This window comes from Ictidomys tridecemlineatus, chromosome 7, assembly GCF_052094955.1.
Source record: "Ictidomys tridecemlineatus isolate mIctTri1 chromosome 7, mIctTri1.hap1, whole genome shotgun sequence".
In the NCBI taxonomy this organism is placed as follows: domain Eukaryota; kingdom Metazoa; phylum Chordata; class Mammalia; order Rodentia; family Sciuridae; genus Ictidomys; species Ictidomys tridecemlineatus.
In genome coordinates, this window is record NC_135483.1 from 191,304,117 (window position 1) to 191,324,896 (window position 20,780).

A 20,780-nucleotide genomic window follows, 5' to 3' on the forward strand; every position below is an offset into this window, starting at 1 on the left:
CATGCTAAAACTGTAGGAATATTTTAATTCATGTTTTAATTACATTATGTAATAATATCACAGTCTATTTTACAAGTTAAATGTATGAGAATGTATGAAATAGAAATGGTAGGAAAAAACTAAACATGGGTCAGGAACATGAATTTTTCCAAAACCAAGGGCAAAGGAAGCCTGCAGGGTCCAAGGAGGAGGCGGGATGGGTGACCGCAATATCAGTTCCTGGCATTGGTTTGTTCCCTGCTTGCACCAGGAAGGAGTCCAGGCAAGTCCCCTACCTTGGTCTGGGGTTGGAGTTTAATCTGGTCAGTGGAAGATGGTGGTTTGGGAGAAAAAAAGCCATCTGGTTACCTACACGGAGCTGGTCCCCTGGTGGCCACAGACAGGCTCTGCGTCAAGGGAATCGGGTGAAGTGTCATAAATCAAACATGTGGAGGAAAAAAGTAAACGGTTTCCTCCTCCCTCCCCAAAACCCAAATTCTTGAAGTGCACACTCATTCTTCTCTCAAACGTAGAAAAGTCTCACTCTGGATGTGCTTACGAGAAGATCGTCGTCAAAAAACTTTGTTTCTATGATAACATTCCCACTGTGAGGAAGGAGAAATGGGAGGGCAAGAGAAAGCATGAGCATGACAAGGCACAAGACTTGGCTTCCATAGGTGGTTTCCTTCTGGGGTCTCTGGCTCTGGGATCATGCACAAGTCAAAGCCTTACCGTGGGGCATTAGAATACTAGTCCACACGGGTTGGAAGTCTCACATGATACTTATGTGACTAGTTTGTCTCCATTGAGTTAAAAATGGGACATGAGAGCTTGTCTTGGTGTACTCTTACACCCTTCATAGAGTGCTCTACGCATAGGCTGCTTACAGAGCCCAGGGTCCTCATGATACCAAGCTGGAGGCAGTATTACAAACAGCCACCTGCAGACTGCCTCTGCCCTTTAGAGAGGTACCTTTTCCTATAATACCTACTGCAGTGGACAGCTGAGGTTTGGCTTGCCCTGTACCAATTCTCCTGACTTTGAGTAGCAGCACTCTGCTTCTCATTTGGGGAACCGTCCTTCCTCTAGTCCAGGTGTCAAACCAGTGGCTCCTCCTGTACCTTGCAGAGGGGTGACCATGGGATGTAACTCACATCAATCAATCTCTCCCCTGAGCAGGATCCTTCCTCTGGTTGCTCCTGGAGGAAGCCATCCATAGACTCCTACCCCTGCACCTTCTAAGCTGCCCAGGTTTCTCCCTGGCTCCTTCAACTCTGTTCTATTAGCCAGAGTCTGTTCCAGTGGCTTATAGTCAAAGACCCTTAAACCATGAACCTGTATTGTGAGGATGAGATTTTAATTTTCTGGGTGGCTATCTCAGTGCCCCCATTTGTTTGTAAAGTAGGAGAGACTGTGACCTTACCAAATCACTTAAGCTGAGTGAAAGGCAACTGTTTTTTTTTTTGGGGGGGGGCTCTCAAAAGTTAACAACTATTTTAGGAGGCTCTAAAAAGTAAGACATCACATACTCCAATAGATTGGCTGGCTTTAGTACCTGAAAGAAACCAGATCTGGCCAAGAAGTTAAACAAAGATTAATCAAATTTAAAACAAAGTCCTCCTCTTCTACCTTGTATTTTTTTCAGGGTAATTAATAACCAGGAGATACATTTCTACTGGTGATCAATTATAAAAAAGGTAAATAAGGTACTAAAACTCTACTAGGCTAGGGTGTAGCTCAGTGGTAGAGCCTCTGCCTGGCATGTGTGAGGCCCTATGTGCCATCCCCATACACAAACAAAAAAGGGGACTGGGGTTGTGGCTCATTGGTAGAGTGCTTGCCTAGCACGCTTGAGACACTGGGTTCAATCCCTGGCACCACTTAAAAATGAACAAATAGGGCTGAGGCTGTAGCTCAGCGGTAGAGTGCTCGCCTAGCACATGTGAGGCCCTGGTCTCGATCCTTAGCACCACATAAAAATAAACAAATAAAATAAATATATTGTGTCCAACTACAACTAAAAAATAAATATTTTTTTAAAAAATGAACAAATAAAATAAAGGTATTGTGTCCATCTACAACTACAAAAAATTAAAACATAAAAAGGTACTACTATAATAAAAAAACTATTAAAGAAAAAAGACTATTAAAAACTCAAAAGTAAATAACCTCTATCTACATGTTTAATGTGGCTTTTATAAAGGACCTGTTGAAAGAGATGATCTGATAGTACACAGTTATCTGTGGTAGTCTTTTTATTCCCCCATAGAACTAGGGGTTGAAACCTTGGGTGATTTAACACTGAGCTACATCTCCAGTCCTTTTTATTTTTATTCTGAGACAGGGTTTTGTTAAGTTGCCCGGGCTGGTCTTGAATTTGTAATCCTGTCTCAGCCTCCCAAGTAGCTGGGATTGAAGGCATGTGCTACTGCACCCAGCAGGACTAACTCTTTAGAAGTCACTATTACTAAAACATCCCCAACAGTGCTGGGGATCAAACCCAGGGCTTTGTATATGCTAGGAAGCTCCTTCCCATTGAGCTATACCTTCAACAGAGATAAAACATTTGAAAGACTAATATATTTTCCCAAGAGAAAATGGTAGGTGGGCAGTAACTGATGGTGTTTTTGGGCAAAGGACAAATGAACTGTTCTTGTGCAGAAGCATAGCTATTAAATCAGAAGCTAGTCACTGGAAACCTGTAACCAAACATATCCTCTAAGTCAGGACTTAGAGTTTGGCAGATTCTGTTAAGGTGATAAAATAAAGCCTAGAGATACCAGAAGGATGGCAATTAGGACAGGGAGTGAGGTAGCTAGATTTGGTATCTATTACATGCTGGTTCCCTTGCACATCATCTCATTTTATCTTCACAATGCTTCTGTGAGAAAGAACTATTCATTCTTTGTTTAGAGATGAAAGACTAAGGCTCAGAGAAGTAACATACATTATTACCCAAGATGACAGGAAGTTAGGGTGAATCAGGAGGTTTTTTTTTTTCTTTTTTGGGGTAGGTGGGTGGGTACTTGGGATTGTACCCAGGAATGCTTTACTACTTGCTACACTCCCAGCCCTTCAGACTCACTAAGTGGCCTAGGTGGCCATGAACTTGTGACTCTCTTGTTTCAGCCTTCCAAATGGCTGGGATTACAGGTGTGTTGTACTGCTGCACCCGGTATGAATCAGAAATTTTTTTTTTCTTTTTGTGGTGCTAGGGATTGAACCCTTGTGCACGTGAGGCAAGCACTTTGCCAACTGAGCTATATCCCCAGCCTCCTAAATCAGGAATTTAAAATGTGGTCTAATCAAAAGTTTTTGATTCTTTAAATTTTTTTTTTCATTTTAGATAGACACAACATCTTATTTTATTTATTTTTAGTGGTGCTGAAGATTGAACCCAGGGCCTCACATGTGCTAGGCAAGCACTCTACCACTGAGCCACAACCCAAAGTTTTTTATTCTTTCTGTTCTTATCACACTATCTTATTTATTTATTTATTTTTTGGGGGATTCTAGGGATTGAACTCAGGGGCACTCGACCACTGAGCCACAACCCCAGCCCAACTTTGTATTTTATTTAGAGACAGGGTTTCACTTGAGTTGCTTAGTGCCTCACTTTTGCTCTGGCTGGCTTTCAACTTGTGATCTTCCTCTCAGTCTCCAAAGCCACTGGGATTACAGGTATGCGCCACCACGCCTGGCCACACTATCTTTTTTATAGAACAAAAGTCAGTAACCTGTAAATTAAGACATCCCTGGATACTCCTTTACCTTTATTTCTCAACCTAGTTCTCTGCCCCCTTGACCAGGATCAGGGGCTCCCTGGGCCTGGAATGCCTGCTTTGAAATATACTTTGCAGTTTCCTGGGACCTCACTCACGTTAGGACGCTGGCTGGCATCATCTGGGACTCAGGTGCTGCCTCTATCAAGGACTGCCAGGTATTTGTGGAGTTAGGGATCACAAAGCCAAATTCGAAGAACCATTCTGAGGGAAGAAGGAAAAGCTGGTGAGCAGTGCCCCCAAATAAAGTTACCAGGCTCTTTGTCTCCCTTTAGAGGTGACCTCTTTTTACTCCAGAACTACTGAAGTTAGTGATCAGAAACTTTCCAGACCCTAAAGGCATAAGAAAGGATGAGGAAGTTCCCTCAGGTGGTCCTCTGAGTAGTGCCAGAGGCTTGCTTCTTGTGGCTTAGCAAAGGAGGACAAGTAAGCAGGACACAGGGTAAGCAGCATTTTCTTAAAAGCAGACTGAATGTGAACTAAAACAGAGGTAGACTTTCTCACTCAGAACTTTAGCGCTAAAGTGCCTAATGCCTTCTTAGGCTTTATGGGGAGAACTCAATGCAGGGTGCCCTTGCAGTTGAATCTTACTTGTGGCACTATATGTACAGCACTGCACTAGACCTGAGCACAGCTGCTTTTTCCACGACCATGTCAAAATATCATATCAGTGCCAAGTCAGGCACCAATGCCCAGACTCTCAGTGTCAGGGACCTTGAAGCCTCTTATCATAGCCAGACTTGTTTTGGGTTTATTTTCACTGGGGGTCCCCGATCTTGAAGAGAGTAAAAATTCTATTACAAACTGAGTTGAAAAATGAATGTTTTCAAAACACTCCTTTGCTTTTTGTTCCAATTCCATCTAAGCCCTGATTTCAGGTATGTAGGCAGCAGAATACCTTCTAGACATTGCCCTTTGAAGTAAACTTTTTGTTCCAGACGGAATTTTTCCATTTGCTCTGCTGAAGAAAAGTTCAATTCTCGAGACACTGCCTTGCACTTGAGGATTTTCTTGGGAACACGAGCTGATAAAAGAAATAGAAATGTTGGATCTATTCTACATAAAACAATATGACAATGATGCCTCAAGTTTCTGGGAACTTGTTACTGCTGATTTAGGAAACTTGTTATATATATATTAAATTCAGATAATTCCCCTGTAACTGCATGAAACTTCAGTTGAAGGGAGAGAACTCGAATGCACCCACTGCACCTGAAAGATCTTCAAGGAATACCAGATTTGGTGCCTCTTAGGGCCTTGTGTAGCTGCCTTCACCAGGCACAGGGCTGCATGGGTGCCCTCTTTTTATTCTTTTCGTAGTTTGTTGTTGTTGTTATATAACTGGGATTGAACCCAGCCTTATGCATAATAGACAAGAGCTTTAGCACTAAGATACATCCCTAGCCCTTTTAAAGACAGGGTCTTACTAAATTGTTGAGGCTGGCCTCCACCTTGCGATGCTCCTGTCTCATCCTCTTGAGTAGCTGGGATTACAGGTGTGTGCCACTGTGCCTGACTCTACTCTCAATTATTTATTTTATTTTTTATGTGGTGCTGAGGATTGAACCTAGTGCTTCGCACATGCTAGGCAAACTCTATACTGCTGAGCCACAGCCACAGCCCCTCTACTCTCAATTTTAACTCTGCTTTCTCTTTTACTTCAGGGAGATAAAAATGCATATTTTCTTTTGGAAAAAAAGTTGAGATCTTAGTTCACATCTTTAGGTTTATTCTAATGCTAAAACTTCAACACAAAATGGGAAGTGGGAAAAAATATAAGAAAGGAACAAAAAATGCCAGCAACATGTGGATTTGCACGTTATGCTATCAGGGCTCACACACTTATTAGGTATGCATTTACTTAGCTTCCTGATGCCCAGAGCTGGTTCTGGTATTGACTACAGCCCTGTGAACACAGGTATTAGAAAGTACCTTCATGCTCCACACCAGGGACAGACAGGTCTTCTGTTCCTTGCCAGAGTATTTTCCCTGTCTCAGCATCTCGAAGGTTCATCCAATTTCTGATCAAATATAATTAAGGAAAAACAAGGCTCTGAAAGTGATTCCAATTTTGTACTCTATGGATCATGTATTTGCTTCTACTTTCTTGTTTAGTTTTTTAGCAAGTTTCCCAAACTGCTAAGTGCCAAGAAAGTTGAAAGAATATGCAGAGTCCAAAAGATGTTTAAAAGAAGGTGCAGAGACCTACAGGAGATGTTTTTATCTACAATATAAGAATCCAAAGACTGCACGCACCTAGAAATTCCAAGAAAGGGACAGAAAATCAACATCAAAAAATTTACAATTTACCAACTGAATATGATTACCCCAAAGACCTAGTCCCTGAAGGAAATGACACATGTGGGTCCCCCTAAAGTGAAAATCATGGTGCACAAGCTTCAATCATAAGCACAGAAGTTCTGCTTTTTTTTTTTTTTGAACCCAGGCCTTATACATACTAGGCAAGTGTTCTATAGTTGAGCTACTGCCCCAGTCCTGCTTTTAAAAATGAGAAGATAGTGAAATATCACCAGAAATTCAAGAAGGCATTTACTCTGAAAAAACGAACCAAAACAAAGAAAAAAGCAATTTAAAGGAAAAAAGAGAATATAGACAAATGGAAACTTTTAAAATGTTTTCCTGGTTCGGCCATCACTATTTTTATTTTTTCAGATGCAAACTTTTAAGAGGAGTATTAAAGATGGGTGTGGTGATGCACACTGAAAATCTCAGTGACTTGGGAGGCATTGAAATTTGAGGTCAGTCTCTGCAAATTAGCAAGGCTCTAAGCAACTGAGTGAAACCTTGACTGAAAATAAAAAATAAAACAGACTGGGGATGTGATTCAGCGCTTCTGGAATCCCCAGTACCATGGGGGGGGGGCAGGAAGTGGCAAGGCATAACCTTATAGGCACTAGATGTTATATATAAGTGATTGTGTATATTTTTGGTGATTTTCTCTGGCTGAAGGTTATAATATATGAGGCTAGTATATTCTCAGTCCAAAAAATCTTCTAACCTAAGTATTTATATTTTCTAGTTCTTGTATCATTTGGCAAAACAAATGAGTCAATAATGCCAATTCAAAAATACATCCTGAGAAAAGATAGCCTTTTCAACAAATGGCGCTGGGAGAACTGGAAATCCATATGCAGCAAAATGAAAATAAACCCTTATCTCTCACCATGCACAAAACCCAAATCTCAAAGTGGATCAAGGACCTAGGAATTAGACCAGGGACCCTGTGCCTAATAGAGGAAAAGGCAGCCTAAATCTTCATCACATCAGATTAGGCCCCAACTTCCTTAACAAGACTTCTAAAGTACAAGAAATAAAATCAAGAATTAATAAATGAGATGGACTCAAACTAAAAAGCTGCTTTTCAGCAAAAGAAACAACCAATTAAGTGAAGAGAGAGCCTACCTTTTGGGAGCAAATTTTTGCCACATGCACATCAGATAGAGCCCTAATCGCCAGGATATACGAAGAACTCAAAAAACTTAACACCAAAAAAAAAAAAACAAAAAACAAAAAACCCAATCAATAAATGGGCTAAGGAGCTGAAGGCACTTCTCAGAAGAAGATATACATTTGATCAACAAATATATGAAAAAATGTTCAACATGGGGGAAAAAGTACACTCATTCATTGCTGGTGGGACTGTAAACAGGTGCAACCAATCTGGGAAGCAGTATGGTGATTTCTTAGAAAACTTGGAATGGAACCACCATTTGACCCAGCTATGCCACTTCTCAGTCTATACCCAAAGGACTTAAAATCAGCATACTATAGTAATGCAGCCATATCAATGTTTATAGCAGCTCAATTCACAATACCTAAACTGTGGAAGCAATCTGGATGTTCTTCAATAGATGAATGGATTAAGAAACTGTGAGAGGGCTGGCTCAAGCGATAGCACGTTCACCCGGCATGTGTGTGGCCCAGGTTCGATCCTCAGCACCACATATAAACAAAGATATGTGTCTGCCGAAAAACTAAAAAAAAATAAATATTAAAATTCTCTCTCTCTCTTAAAAAAAAAGAAACTGTGATATATATATATATATATATGTATATATATATATAAAAAATGGAATATTACTCAGCATTAAAAGAGAATGAAATTATAGTATTTGCAGGTAAATGGATGGAGTTGGAGAATATCATGCTAAATAAAGTGAGCCAATCCCCCAAAACCAAAGGCCAAATGTTTTCTCTGATGAGTGGATACTGATCCATAATGGGCAGGGGGACATGGGAAAAATGGAGGAAATTTGATGAGGCAAAGGGTAGGGAGGGGTAGGGAGGGAGCATGGGGGTAGGAAAGATGGTGGGATGAGATGGACATTATTACCCTACTAGGTACATATATGACTGCACGTATGGAGTTACGCTACATCATGTATAATCATAGAATGTAAAGTTGTGCTGCAGTTGTGTACAATGAATCAAAATGCATTCTGCTATCATATACCTAATTAAAATAAAACTAAAACAATAAATAAAAAACAAAACAAAACTAAAAAAGAATAAAATACATATAATTTATTAAAGAGATTCCTGTTCTAATTAAAAAAAATAAGTTTGGGAAAAAATATCCTCTAGAAAAACATATTTTCATGGAGGAACCACATAACTCAATGCAAGGGTTAGAAGATAAAGCAGAAGGAAGCTCTCAGAAAGAGAAAGAAAAAGACAAGGAGAGAAAAGAGTAGATATGCAAAAAGTGGGCATCTAAAAGGTCCAATTATTAACTAACAGGAGTTTTAGAAAAACAAAGCAGAGATAAGGGGGCAGGAAGGTCATCAATACATCAATTCAAGAAAACTTCCCAGACTGTAAATGTTCTACAAATGTCCAATTCCCATCTTAGTGAATGTGCAGAATATCAAAGTTAAAGAGAAGTTTTCTTCCAAAGGAAAAAGAAATTGTCATATAAAGGATCAAAATCATAATGGGAAAAGAAAAAAAAAATCAGAATGAATCAGACTTTTCAACAGGAACCCTGGAGAATGAGAGAAAATTTGAGCAGTGCCTTTAATATTCTCAGGGAAACAATTTTTGATACAAACTGAAAATATTGTTTAATTTTTCAATAAACTGACAATAACAACCTCTACCAAAACAACAGGGAACCTGGTGCAGTTGCTCATGTTTGTAATCTCTGTGGCTAGGGAGGCTGATGCAGGAGGATCTCGAGTTCAAAGCAACCTCAGCAACTTAGAGAGGCCCTAAGTAACTTGGCAAGATCCTGTTTCTATATAAAAAAGGGCTGGGATATGGCTCAGTGTTTAAGCACCCCTGGGCTTCATCCCCAGTACAAAAACAAAAACAAACAAAAACCCCAAAAAATCAAAGTTAGAAGATTACACGGGATCCAGGAAGCAAGAGCTCTAACACAAGAGGCAGGCATGGGAACTGGAGTGGTGGTGCTGAAGGTCCCAAGACAAGAAATCTTGAGTGCCTGGCCCAGGAGCAGAAGAGAGCAGGGCAGAAGCAAGAGATAGGCTTTCTCTCCATAAGGTGAACTTCACAGAATACCCAATGCATTTGTACAGAAAGGAGATCCACATAATTAGGGGAGTCTGGGGTCAAATTAGTATATAATATAGGACACCTAAACAAATGAATCACAAAACAATACAATTACTGATATCAGGGAAAAACCAAAGGTTGTATTAGAAGGAAAGAGTAGTCATGGGACACAACATGGCTTCACTGTAAATAGTGTTAACACAGTCATTATGATCAAAATGGACTACAGTAGTGCATGCAGTAAACCCAGCAGCTCAGGAAGATTGCAAGTTTGAGGCTAGCCTCTGCAAGTTAGTGAGACCCTGTCCTCAAAATAAAAAATAAAAGGGTTAGGAATGTAGTTCTGTGATAGAGCTGCCCTGGGTTCAATCTGCAGTATCACCACTACTACCACTACCTTAACCAAAACAAACAAACAAACAAACAAAAAACAACAACACACACACACACAAAAAAAAAAACAAAACAACAACAACAACAACAAAAAAAACAGACTACAGCTTCAGTATGGTTTTTCTGGGAAGACACGGAACAGGAAGGCATGCAGGAATGAAGTGTGGATAAACAACAAAACCATCATTTTCAATAGCAGAAAATCAATAAATAATACTTAAAACTGAAACACTAGAGTGTAGCCACAGGGTGCTTTTTAGAAATACCAAGATAAACACCAAATTAATCAGCTAAAAAGAATGAAAAATAGTCTTTAGTAGAAAATAGGGTATGAGGACAGAGCATATTGCTCTTCATTAGAAACTTGGTGAACTGACTCTTTGAATGGTAGATACATATGACTTTATAAAAATAAAGCTTAAAAAAATGTATCTGGCAAGTTCAAGGCCAGACTGGGCAACTTAGCAAGACCTTGTCTCAAAAAGTAAAAAGGATGGTAAAGCTACTGGGTTCATGCTGGGCATGGTGACGCATGCCTATAATACTCATAGCTCAGGAGACTGAGACAGGAGGATCTTGAGTTCATAGCCAGCTTCAGCAACTGTGAAGGGCTAAGTAAATCACTGAGATCCTGTCTCTAAATAAAATACAAAATAGGGCTGGGGATGTGGCTCAGTGGTCGAGTGACCCTGAGTTCAATCCCCAGTACACCCCCTCCCCTAAAAAAACTACTGGGTTCAGTCCTAACACCCTCCCAACCATCCCCTCTCCCAAAGATAGTCTCAAGCTTTTTTGTTTAAAGACAACAAAAAGGTAAACAAGAAAATAAATCATGTCTTTTCTCTTTAAAAAAAGATAAAGAAGTATTTTCCAAGATTAAAGGCCAAATCTGTGAAAGATGGCTAATGTTTGTAAATTTTGTAGATTGAGTGCCAACTAAATACAGTTCACATATTGATATAGTTTTTCTTTGCTATTTAGCAACTCAACACTCTTCCCACAGGACCCTGTTGTCTCTCTCCCTGGGGGAGGCAGAGACTACACGGCACTGTGGCAGGTAGGAGGGCAGATCCTTCTCTTTTCACCCTGGTGCAACTAGAGACAGTGTGAGGCCTAGTCTTGTACGCCTGGGGTGTCCAGTTCTGGAGTCATACAAGAACTTGGGAGTCCTTCCATGTGGAGTGAGAGGCAGCCAACTTGCCCTTTCTGCTCTGTGGCCCTTCCAAGCAGTTCCAAAAGCCCCAGATACCTTGGCACACTTTCTCATTGTTTGGCTGGCTGGCAGTGGAGAGCCCAGCCCAACACAGCTGACGCACATCTCATGTGCACTGGCACTACATTTAACCCTCTGGAGAGATTCCTTCTAGGTTTTGCTGTCATATAGGAGAATCACAAGGGATAACAAAGGGCTGTCCAGCAGAGCACCTGGAATGAGATGAGGACTCTAGCTTCCTATGCCCTCAACTTGACTGCATATTTCTCCTCTTGGGGGTGCAGGTCCTAATCAACTCACCTGTGTGTTCACCAGGTCTCTAGGCACTGCAGATCCTCTACCCATAGCTAGTTGGCCTTCTCCGCTTCATATTTCCAAACTCCACCTTTTCTTTCTCTTGCTAGGCCTCTTGCATGCTAGGCAAGTACTCTGCCACTGAGCCACACTCCCCATCTTTTTTTCTACTTAAATTCAAAGGCAACTAAAAAATATATGATCCTGCTTAGGTCATGTCTCTCAGTTCCAAGTACTACAAATCCGCCTACCAGTCCTGGGGTTTCTGTATATTAAGAGAAGCTTCTCCAACTGGAGAGGGGAAAACAACAGATAATATTGCCCTGTCAACTTATTCTGAGTTCAGATCTAACAGACATGTCCTAGACATGTAAGCCCAAGGTTTCTAGAAGAAACAGTCCTTATTCAGACAACTCAGGAGAGACTTCTCATTCTGACATAACAGGGAACATCCCATGTCCCCATTACAGTGATATGGTCATCAGACTTCTTAAAATTAAACAATAAAACTAAACAAAATGGGAATTACCCCCACAGTTCCAGACTCAGACAGGAGGGGCATTCTAGTAAAACTAATGTGAGAAATACCTTGGAGAAGGGGTTTCCTAGATCAGACCCAGCAACTTCCAGAAAACACTGACCCAGGTCAATAAGAAAAGCCTGAGACTAGAGATCACTTTTCCATCTGTCTAGTAAGTCCTAAAAAGAAGAAAGTTTTAAGTTAGTCTTTTATCTGACATTCAGTGAAGAGTGAATTTGATGTTTCTCCATTTCAGACTAAGGGAGAGAATCAGCTAAAAATACACTGTTAGTTTCCATAGCCCAGTGCTCTTCTCTTTATAAGTAATCAAGTTAAAGATATAATTGATTATCTTTTATTTAAAAAAAAATCTCTGGCTAGTTCAAGAATTACCCACTTTTAGGGACCAGAGAGAGGGAAGAGAGGAGGGAAAGGGGAAATGTAGGGGTATGATATTGTCTAAATTATATTGTATGCAGGTAACAATAAATTTCACCATGGTGTATAATTATAATGTACCAGTAAAAAATACGAAAAAAAATCATTCCTTTCTGAGGCTCAGTGTGGTGGTGCTCACCTGTAATCCCAGCTACTTGGAAGGCCAAGGCAGGAGGATTACAAATTTGAAATCAGCCTGGGTTCTTTTTTTGTTGGGGGAGTTTACTGAGGATTTAACCTAGGGGTGCTTTACCACTGAATCACATCTCCAGACCTTTCTTAAATCTTTTATTTTGAGACAGGGTCACACTAAGTTGCTTAGGGACTCTCAAACTTGCAATCCTCCAGCCTTAGCCTCCCAAGTTGCTGTGATTATGGCAATCAGTGTCTATCTCAAGTGCTTCCTTTTACAATCCTAACAAGAGTTGTAAGATTATATCCTCAATATTTAATACAAAATTAGAGAAATACAAAGCATTCCATACAAAGGTGTTAGAGGAAGGCTATTTAAGGTCTCTTCAAGTTCTGTAATTTTTGAGGTGAAAAGGAAGGCTTGAAGATGGAAGTGTGGCTCAGCGTAGAGCTCTTGCCTAATATGGGCAAGACCCTGGGTCCCACCCCAGCCCTGAGAAAACAAAGGAAGAAAAGGAAGGCTCTTAGTTCATGGGGATGAATATGGGGAACTTATTTATAAATTATAAGATGCAAATTCATAATAGCCTATAGCAAATAAAAATTATCAAGGTAAGTGTCTTAAAATAATAAAAAGAACAGGTGATCCTCAAAAGAGGAAACATCTGGCTAAAAATACTAGAAATAGAAAGGTGAGTTTTGATGACTGGTTATCATTTGGCTGAAACATTTTTGTCTTAACAGCTTCTTGCTAACCATATTTTTCAGAGAAAGGAGCCTAAGTTTTAAGACTCAAAGGTCAAGTCTCTTCCAATCTTGAGAGAGGAGGATTAGGTAGACAGGCTTTAAGGGAGGTGAGGGCTGGAGTACTATTTATAAATACCACCCTCTGGGTCACCCAGGTCTTTTCTCATTTGAAAGCTCCCAGGTGATCTGTATGCTGGATGAGCACAGAGGGCCCTCCTGTACTACAGGAAGCCTCCTGCTTAGAGGAGAGCTATCTTCTGGCACTGGGACCTTCTTATTTGGAACCAGGCAGAATAAAAAAAATTCTCATATGTAAAAATAAGAGCCTCTCTCTCTCTCTCTCTCCCTCCCTCCCTCTCTCTTTCTTTTTTTGCCACTGGGGATTGATTCCAGGGATGCTCTAACCACTGAGCTGTATCCCCAGACCTTTTTTTTTTTTTTTTTAATTCTGAGACAGGGTTTCCCTAAATTGCCAAGAGTGGCCTTGAATTTGCAATCTCCCTGCCTCAGTCTCCCGAATTACTTGGATTATAGATATGTGAGCATCTTTAAAATAAGGTGCAGCTTAGTGGTATAGTGCCCCTGGGTTTAATCCCCAGTTCCAGAGCAAAATCAATAGTTTGCAAAGTGTTGAATCTCAGGAAAGATGAGAAAGGAAGTGAACATTCTATAAACATCATAGAAGAACTGGAGGCCCTTGGCTCAAAGGAAAGGTGAACTAAGTTCTCTTATGTAGAAGAACATATGAGCCCTGGTGTGATGCAGTATAGCCAGTGCAGTAGCTGGGGACAGATACATATGAGGTATAGAAGGCAGTGAAGGAGGAGGGTGGCACTAGGCAAGTGCTCTACCACGGAGCCACAACCCTGGCCTCCCCAGCCACTTTTTGTATTTTACATAGAGACAGGGTTTCACTAAGTTACTTAGGGCCTTGTTAAGTTGCTGAGGCTGGCTTTAAACTCAAGATCCTCCTGTCTCAGCCTCCTGAGTTGCTGGGATTACAGGTGTATGCCATTGCACCTGGCTCAATATCAGTTTTTACATTATAAACAGAGCTAGCACCTCACTGGTGAGTTAAAGGAGGAAGGAAAAATGAGAGAAATTATTTTAAGGGAAGACAGCAGAGAGAGTGAGGGAATGGGATGGCAAAGAGGGGACAGAAGAAAGAAACACAGGAAGAGAAAGACATAAGAAGGGAGCGATGAGATGGGAAAAAGACATTGAGAAAAAGACACACCAAGAAATGCCCACATACAACTGAAAACCAAGACAGGGCCAAGATAAGATGCAAGGGAACAAGAAGCAACCGGGTGTGGTGGCTCATGCCTATGGTCCCAGATCCTCAGGAGGCTGAGACAGTAGGATCACAAGTTTGAGGTCAGCCTGGGCATGTTAGTGAGACCCTGTTTCAAAAAATAAAAAGGGCTGGGGGTACAGCTTAGTGGTAGAATACCCCTGGGTTTAATCCCCAGTAATAGGAATAATTTTAAAAAAGAAAAGAAAAAGAAAAAAAGGAAGAAAGAGGTCCAGGAAATTTGCAAAAGTTTCTCCAGAACTTTTTTTAAATTTTGAGACAGGGTCTCATTAAGGTACTCAGGCTGGCCTCGAACTTGCAATATCTCTGCCTCTGCTTCCCAAGGTGCTGGAAGTACAGGCATGGATTAATTTGAGTAGCTTAACCTAGAAAGAGATTAAAGGAAGGGAATGGCTCCCTTAGTTTTAGCATTTTAAATAAAACCTAATTTTAATTCCTTCTAATTTTTTACTTTACCAGCAGAACTCAGGACTAATATGTAACAACCAAAATTAGGAGTAGGATGAATTATTTCTGGAAAAATTATTAGAAAACAATGACTATGTTCTACTGTTGCATGTGTTGCTAAATTAGTGCTCTTAAGATATATGTGTGTGTGTGTGTTAGGCATAAGCAGTTTTCTCCCTTGAGCTACATCCACTCCCTTTTTTTTCTCTTTTATACTGTTGGTATAACAGCTGCCTAATATTTCTCCTTTAGTTGTTAGTCCATTGTTTCTCAAAGTATGGTTCCATGCCCTTGTTAAAAATATTGCTTCCCAGACCTCATCTCAGACCTATGTGATCAGAATCTAAGTGTGAAGGCTGGGAATGCTCCTCTTAAAAAAGAGATTTTTATGGGCAATAAAATCTAAGAACTACCTGCCTAGCTTTCAGATCAGCACTGCCTGTTCAAAACCTCCAATAGTTTTTCACTGTTTAAGATGAAAGCCCTATTTATTTATTTATTTATTTATTTTTAGTTGTAGATGGACACAATACCTTTATTTTATTTATTTATTTTTATGTGGTGCTAAGGCTCAAACCCAGTGCCTCATACTTGCTAGGCAGGAGTTCTATCACTGAACCACAAACCCAACCCCAAGTCCTATCTTTTTTTTTTTAATTTTTTTATAGTTATAGATGGACAGAATGTCGTTATTTTATTTATTTATTTTTATGTGGTGCTGAGGATTGAACCCAGTGCCTCACGCATGCTAGACAAGCACTCTGCCCCTGAGCTACAGCCCCACCCCCCTCTTCTTTTTTTTAAATATTTATTTTTTAGTTAAAAGTGGACACAATATTTTTATTTGGTGCTGAGAATTGAACCCAGTGCCTCACGCATGCTGGGTGAGCGCTCTACCTCTGAGCCACAACCCCAGCCCCAAGTCCTATTTTCTTAATTTGCATTTTAAGTTCTTTGTGGCTCTAACATCTCTAGTCTCCCTTCTTGCTTGACGCTCCTTCCCACCCCCACTGTCACTGGGGCACAGGGAAAAGCCTGTGCTCTCAGGTAGGTTTGGAAACCTTTCGCAGGAGGAGACAGCAAAATCAAAAGACTTGAGTTGTCTTTGGGGATCTATTCAATTGTTATGATAACTATAAGGCCAAGCTGATTGAGGAAAAAACTGATTGAAGACACAGAAAGAAGATTTTCTTACCCTAGAGGACCCCTGTGGAGGCAATCATGACAAAAGCAAATGGTAGGACCAACAACACAGCAATTGTCCCAGAGGTACCAGTTCCAGGGCAAAGCCAGCCATATCATCCTAAGAAAATTTCTCGAATACATCACATCTCTTTTGAGAGAAGAGAATGTCTTTTGTCTTTTTTTTTTTGTAGAAGAATACCTTTGATCCTAAGAAAATTTCTCATTGTTTGATGAGACTTCACAGAGAATGGTCAAGTGCCTTGGCCAAAGTTGCGAAGGTAGAAGTTGTGGACCAGGAACTACAAATAATGGTCAGATTGAAGCCCAAGTCTCTTGCGGTCCCTTACCCTTCTCCTCCCTGTGATGAGAAATAAAGCAATGATAAAACAACAAGGTTCTTCTTGCTCTGCTATGTCATTCTTATCCTTTCCTCCAAAGACTGAAATTCGCCTTTATTTCTTGCAATGGATTAAATATTTTCGTCCCTCTTCAATTCAAATATTGAAATCCTGACCCTCAATGTGATGGTGTTAGAAGATGGGGACTTTGGGAAATGACTAGGTCATGAGGGTAGACGGCTCTCTCCCTTCCTTTCCACTGCCAGGATACCAAGAGAAGAGGGCAGACTGCACCCTGGAAGATGGCTTCACCAGAACCTGACCATGTGGCACTCTGTCTCACACTTCCAGCCTCTAGAACTGTGAAGCTGTTAAGTTTCTGTTGTATACAATAAGCCGCCCAGAGGCACTTTGTTACAGCATCTTGAACTTACTAAGACATTTCTATGGCAACTTTAAAAATTACTGTTTTTCTTTTTTCCAATGCTAGGGATCAAACTCAGGACCTTATACATGCTAGGCAAGTGCTCTACCTTGAATCTATACCCCCAGTCTGTGTTTTGTTCTTTTTTTTTTTCCAAAATGTTTTTTTAATTGTAGATGGACACAATAGCTTTATTTTATTTTTATTTATTTTTATGTGGTGCTGAGGATTGAACCAGTGCCTCACACATACTAGATGAGCACTCTACCACTGAGTCACAACCCCAGCCCCTGTGTTTTATTCTTAATGAACAACTTATTCACAAAATGTTAAATGCTATTGAGAAATACAAAAGAAATATTCTTTCCCCCACCTTTTTTTTTTTTTTTTTTTTAAGTGCTGGGAATTGAACCCACAACCTCATGCATGCTAGACAAGCATTCTACCACGGAACTATATCCCCATCTCCCCAAAGAAATCTTTATGTGGAAACATCCTACTTTCAGATCAAAAAACTTAATACGAGGCCGAGTGTGATAGAGCATGCCTGTATTCCCAGTAGCTCTGGAGGCTGAGACAGGAGGATCTTGAGTTCAAAGCCAGCCTCAGCAAATTAGCAAGGTCCTTGGTGACTCGGTGAGACCCTGTGTCTAAGTAAAATACAAAATAGGGCTAGGGATGTGGTTCAGTGGTTGAGTGCCCATAAGTTCAACCCCCAGTACTCCCCCCCACACAAAAAAAATCTTAATGTGAGAAAGATGTAATATTCCATATTAATCTGTAAATTAGTAGAGTACCTATAACTTATAAGATAAAAACAAATGGATAAGCTGATTCTAAAGTTATGGGAAGTATGAGAATCACCAGGAAAATCCTGAAAAGAACAACACTAAGAATAACCTTTCAGGGCTGGGGATGTGGCTCAAGTGGTAACGTGCTTGCCTGGCATGTGTGCAGGCCGGGTTCGATCCTCAGCACCACATACAAACAAAGATGTTGTGTCTGCCGAAAACTAAAAAATAAATATTAAAATTTTCTCTCTCTCTTAAAAAAAAAAGAATAACCTTTCAGACAGTAAAACTTACAAATGAATAGTAATTGGAATAGAGTAGTGTAGTAGTGTTGGATATGACTAGACAGATCAATGGAAAAGAATATAAAGTTTACCTAGAAAAATAAATCATATGGAATTTAGCATATGTCAGTGGGGCCATTTTAAATCACTGGCATAAAGATGGACTGTTGAATACCATTGGGATCAAGGACTGACATCTAGAAAAATTAAATCTCTACCTCTGTCCACTAAAATGTATTTCAGATAGGTCAAAGATTAAGAAAAAAGAAAGAACCAGAAAAAAGCCTCAGGAATCTTGGGGAGATCCTTTTTATAATCTAGAAAAAGTAGGGAAAGTCTATTGTAATAAAAAAGTCCAGAAGCCTTTATATTAAGTCTACTTCTTCCTTTTCTGACCAAACCTGCAAACTGCAACAACAGAGTCAATCATCAATGGCAGAGTGATATCAATGGCACTGTCACTGTCTTATCCTCTACATAACATCTGCAAAGACTCCCTATTTTTTTAATATATAATTTATTTCTTTATGTAATTTTGGGGGGTACTGGGGATTGAACTCAGGGGTACTTGGACACTGAGCTAAACCCCCAGGTTTATTTTGTATTTTATTTGGAGACCGGGTCTCATTGAGTTGCTTAGTACCTCGCCATTGCTGAGGCTGGCTTTGAATTTGTGATCCTCCTGCCACAGCCTCCCGAGCGACTGGGATTACAGGCATGTACCACAATGGCCGACCCTTTATTTTAAAAATAATTTAAAAATATTTATTTATTTGTTACCCGGAGCTGGAGATCAAACCCAGGTCCTTGTGCATGGCAGGCAAACATTCTACCACTGAGCAACATCCCTAGTCCTTTAAAAAAAAATTTTTAGGCAGGGTCTCAGTTGCCCCTGTTGTGCTTACACTTACCTCAGTCTTCCATCTCTCAGTACTGGAGATGGAACCCAGAATCCTATCCATGTTAGACAAGTGCTCAACCACGGAGCTAGGTGGGATTACAGGTCTGTGCCATCATGCCAGGCCCTTTTTCAGATTAAACAACAACAACAAAAAGAGGCATTTTTAAAAAATTTATTTATTTTTGTGTAGATGGACATAACACAATGCCTTCATTTTTATGTGGTGCTAAGGATTGAACCTGGGTCCCGCCCATGCTAGGCGAGCACTCTACTTACTGCTGAGCCACAATCCCAGCCCCAAAAAAGAGGCTTTTAAACCTAAGAAAAATTTCTTTTTTGGCTAGAGGGACTGAGTTTTCATGGCATATAATCTATTATACTGCTTTAAAATGTTATAAAGACATAAATAACTTGGATTTAAAATCACTTCTTTTTTTAATATTTATTTTTAGTTGTAGTTGGACACAATACCTTCATTTTATTTATTTTTATGTGGTTTTGAGAATTGAACCCGGGGCCTCGCATGTATTAGGTGAGCGCTCTACCACTGAGCCACAACCCCAGTCCTAAAATCACTTCTTAATTATTAACCAGAGGACAGACCTAATTTTTCATATCATTGTCTCCTTGAATTTCTTTGTTCTACCAGAAAGTTTCTTTTTAGTGTTGACTGGGGCTGGGTTCCTCTTTACTCTAACATACATAACTTCTTGCAGAGATGGATTCTGGCAGGATCTGTTAATTTGATCAGGTTACTCTCTGCATCAACTCCTTAGTCACCTGGTTTCAGTTCACTAAAGGCAGAGGTGTGTGGCTTCTTTGAATAAAAGGGGCAGAATTAACATACATTTGTACCTCCTGGCTAAAAGAGACACAAGAATCCTTCATCTGAACTAATCAACATTTAAAAATTAGCTTCCACTTGCAAATGGCTCCTGCTTGTCTTCCTCTGTCTGATTCTTTGGTACCTTCTCCTCCTTAGTCTTCCCTTTATTCTGAACTCTTGTAGTGCTTGCTCTTAGTGGGTGTTTTGAGTGTTAGTTATTATCTCCCTAATTTGATTATGGGCTTCTTAAGGATGTAGATATTTCCTCTCCTTGAGTTGATAAATAAAGCAGGGGAGTCTCTGGCTGAGAGTTATTGACATTAGTCTGGTCATTTTGATCAGTAACTTTATAAGGTACCAAAGTCTGTTAGAAAAATCTTTATTTTGGGGGGGAGGAATTATGGAGAAGAAGGACAAATAAAGGAGAAACTGCTTACAACTTAGATTTGGATAATCTATATAAGGCTAGTCAATATTAATTTTTTATGACTTTTTTTTTTTTTTTGGTGCTGGGGATTGAACCCAGGGCCCTGTGCATGCGAGGCAAGGACTCTACCAACTGAGCTATATTACCATCCCTTAGAGTACATGGATTTTTTCTTAAGAAGGATTTTTCATGTAATTCATATTTGTTAGTTTTTATGGTACTGGAGACTGGCAAGTGCTCTACCACTGAGCCACATATATCCCCAGCCCTGTAATTCATGTTTGAATTAAGGCAAAAAAAAAAAAAAAATTTCTTTTTTTCTTTTTTCCTCCCTCAGTACTGGAGATGGAACCCAGACTCCTATCCATGTCAGACAAGTGCTCTACCACGGAGCTACATTCCCAGCCCTTTCTATTTTTTATTTTGAGTCACTAAGAAGTCCTTGAATTTGCATCTGATCCTCCTGACTCAGCTTCCCAAGTAGCTGGGATTACAGGCATGAGCCATGGTGTCCAGTGAGGCAGGGCACATGTCCTACTGGTTAGGGGCTTCATCCTGACAGGGAAGAATCTGAGTCAAGCTAGGTGATAACTTCTAAAATTTATGCTCTATTTATAAGTAATCACATTTCGGATACTGAACCTCTTAAACAGAAACATTTGGGGCTGGGGATGTGGCTCAAGCGGTAGAGCGCTTGCCTAGTGTGCGTGCGGCCCGGGTTCGATCCTCAGCACCACATACAAACGAAGATGTTGTGTCCGCCGAGAACTAAGAAAAATAAATAAATAAATATTAAAATTCTCTCTCTC

The 20,780-nt window shown here is 40.2% G+C and overlaps 1 protein-coding gene across 1 annotated transcript in view; it reads right to left on the reverse strand.

The window, feature by feature from the left end:
• Window positions 1–20,780, reverse strand: part of Pde6d (phosphodiesterase 6D) — a 54,053-nt gene continuing 33,273 nt past the window's right edge. Inside the window, exons 2-5 of the mRNA XM_005326437.5 lie at window positions 5,694–5,782; window positions 4,660–4,785; window positions 3,860–3,965; window positions 1–584 (exon numbers count right to left, since the gene is read on the reverse strand). Of these exons, the coding sequence (XP_005326494.1) occupies window positions 503–584; window positions 3,860–3,965; window positions 4,660–4,785; window positions 5,694–5,782 (403 nt within the window). The 3' untranslated portion in view covers window positions 1–502. The remainder of the gene's footprint in view (window positions 585–3,859; window positions 3,966–4,659; window positions 4,786–5,693; window positions 5,783–20,780) is intronic.